This window comes from Nicotiana sylvestris, chromosome 5 (assembly GCF_000393655.2).
Source record: "Nicotiana sylvestris chromosome 5, ASM39365v2, whole genome shotgun sequence".
Taxonomy (NCBI): domain Eukaryota; kingdom Viridiplantae; phylum Streptophyta; class Magnoliopsida; order Solanales; family Solanaceae; genus Nicotiana; species Nicotiana sylvestris.
Genome location: NC_091061.1, coordinates 133,051,965 through 133,053,850, shown reverse-complemented (window position 1 = coordinate 133,053,850; position 1,886 = coordinate 133,051,965). Strand labels below are relative to the sequence as shown.

Here is a 1,886-nt window from a genome sequence, read left to right as displayed (position 1 = left end):
AATAAGAGCACTCTTAGTCCATGCAGGTAATATGCGTTTTTTGTGAGTGGAACCTGGTCCCTTTTTAGTAGTTACATTTTCAGCAACTATTCTGTTTTTCTGAGTGAACTGGACCCTGGTTTGACAATTTTTCATGAAATGTCCATTGTTCTTATAGTGGGTACTCAGCTAGTTTTCGGGTACAATCACACATTTGCTAAGTGGGTTGTAAGGGGTTTTCTCTCTTTGCAACCCTATTCCTGCCTGTTTCCACCATTATTAGTGTTCAAGGCAGTGATAGCTTTGGAGGACCAGGTCCACTTTAGGGACTTTTCAAGATCATTTTTTACCCTTTCCAGTTCAATTTGGAGGTGCTTGTTTTTATCAGTTTCAACACACATCCTAGTTCTCACAGCTTTCAACTTATTTTCAAGCCTAATATGTTCCTCATTGGCTATCTCTTTTCCTTTTCCAGTATTTCTAGGTTTAGACTTAGTTCTTAGTCCCTTCATTGTTTCCCTCAGGTCTGCAATTTCTACCAAGAGATTATCTCTTTCTTCCTCAATTTCAGTCACTCTTCTTGCTAGGGCCTCTTTTTCTTCACTAAAGTTCTCAATGTTTTCCTTATGGTCAAGAACTATTACCACTAATCATCTCTTTCATGCTCTAAGTTGGCAATCCTTCGGTCAAGACATCTTTTTCTCTCTTCAACTCACAAATGGCTTCCTTCAGATCCACTACACACGCTACCAGATCATCTCTTATTTTATCAGCTTCCCTTAGTTCTAAGATCAAATCATCCTTATCCTCTACAAGGTTATGATAGGCATCAATCAATACATTAGTTAAAGACATAAGTTTCTTAGGATTTTAGGATTTCAGATTTCTCTGAACATCCCTGAAAGTTACCTTTTTTTGTCATTGTCTTCATCATTATCTGATTAGGCCATCAAAGAAAAAGTTGAGTCTTATTCATTTTCCTTGCTTTCAACTGCCATCATGGAACTATCGCCAGCATCACTTTCATCTTCAGACTCACTAGAGGAATTCCCCCATGCTGCAAGAGCCTATTTTACCACATTGTCAACAGATCTCTTTCTTTCGAAGTCCTTGAGAGGAACCAGGTTCCTCTTAGCTACTTTCTCAGGGTTGTACTTAGAGAATTCTTGCTTCAAGAGAGGACAGTCTTTGATGAAGTGTCCAGGCTTTCCACACTTATGATAGAGATCATAGTTTTTGGTTTGCTAGAGCTGCCCCTTTTTAGCATTTCTCCATTTCTTTTGACCATCTTCTAAAATCTTTCGGTTAAGTAAGCTATGTCACTGTCTTCCTCACTTGAGTCATTACTATCAGCTTTGAGTACCATGTTCTTTTCTTTCTTTGGTTCTCTTCTTTCACTGTCTATCTTCCTCTTCATCTCGAAGGTCTTCAGATTTCCAACCAGCTCTTCTATGGTCAGCTCTTGCAAGTCCTTTGATTTAATTACATTCACCTTGCTTTCCCAAGGGCTAGGCAGAATACTGAGGATTTTCCTCACTAGTTTGTTCCTAGGAATGGTTTCTCCAAGTGTGTATAACTCATTTATGATGGAAGTGAATCTTGTGTGCATATCTTGAAAAGATTCATTGTCCTTCATCCTGAAGAGTTCATACTCAGTAGTGAGCATATCGATCTTAGATTGTTTTACTTGGGTGGTTCCCTCATGAGCTGTTTGCAAAGCTTCCTATATCTCCTTAGCAGTGTCACAAGTGGAGATTCTATTGTATTCTTTAGGTCTTATTCTACATACCAGAATCTTCTTGGCACGAAAATTCTTCTCCACCGCTTTCCTGTCTGCATCGGTGTATTCTTTACTAGTTTTTGGCATTAAGAATGGAAGTTCTTAAAAGTACCTTTGTTGGAACATA

The 1,886-nt window shown here is 38.7% G+C and overlaps 1 protein-coding gene across 1 annotated transcript; it reads right to left on the bottom strand.

Moving 5' to 3' along the window:
- Positions 1 to 947: 947 nt before the first annotated feature.
- Positions 948 to 1,645, bottom strand: LOC138869329 (uncharacterized). Its single transcript, XM_070146940.1, has 2 exons — positions 1,343 to 1,645; positions 948 to 1,046 (listed from the first exon to the last, which is right to left on the bottom strand). Exons 1-2 carry the CDS (start codon positions 1,643 to 1,645, stop codon positions 948 to 950), a joined length of 402 nt encoding a protein of 133 aa, XP_070003041.1.
- Between the last annotated feature and the right edge of the window lie 241 nt (positions 1,646 to 1,886).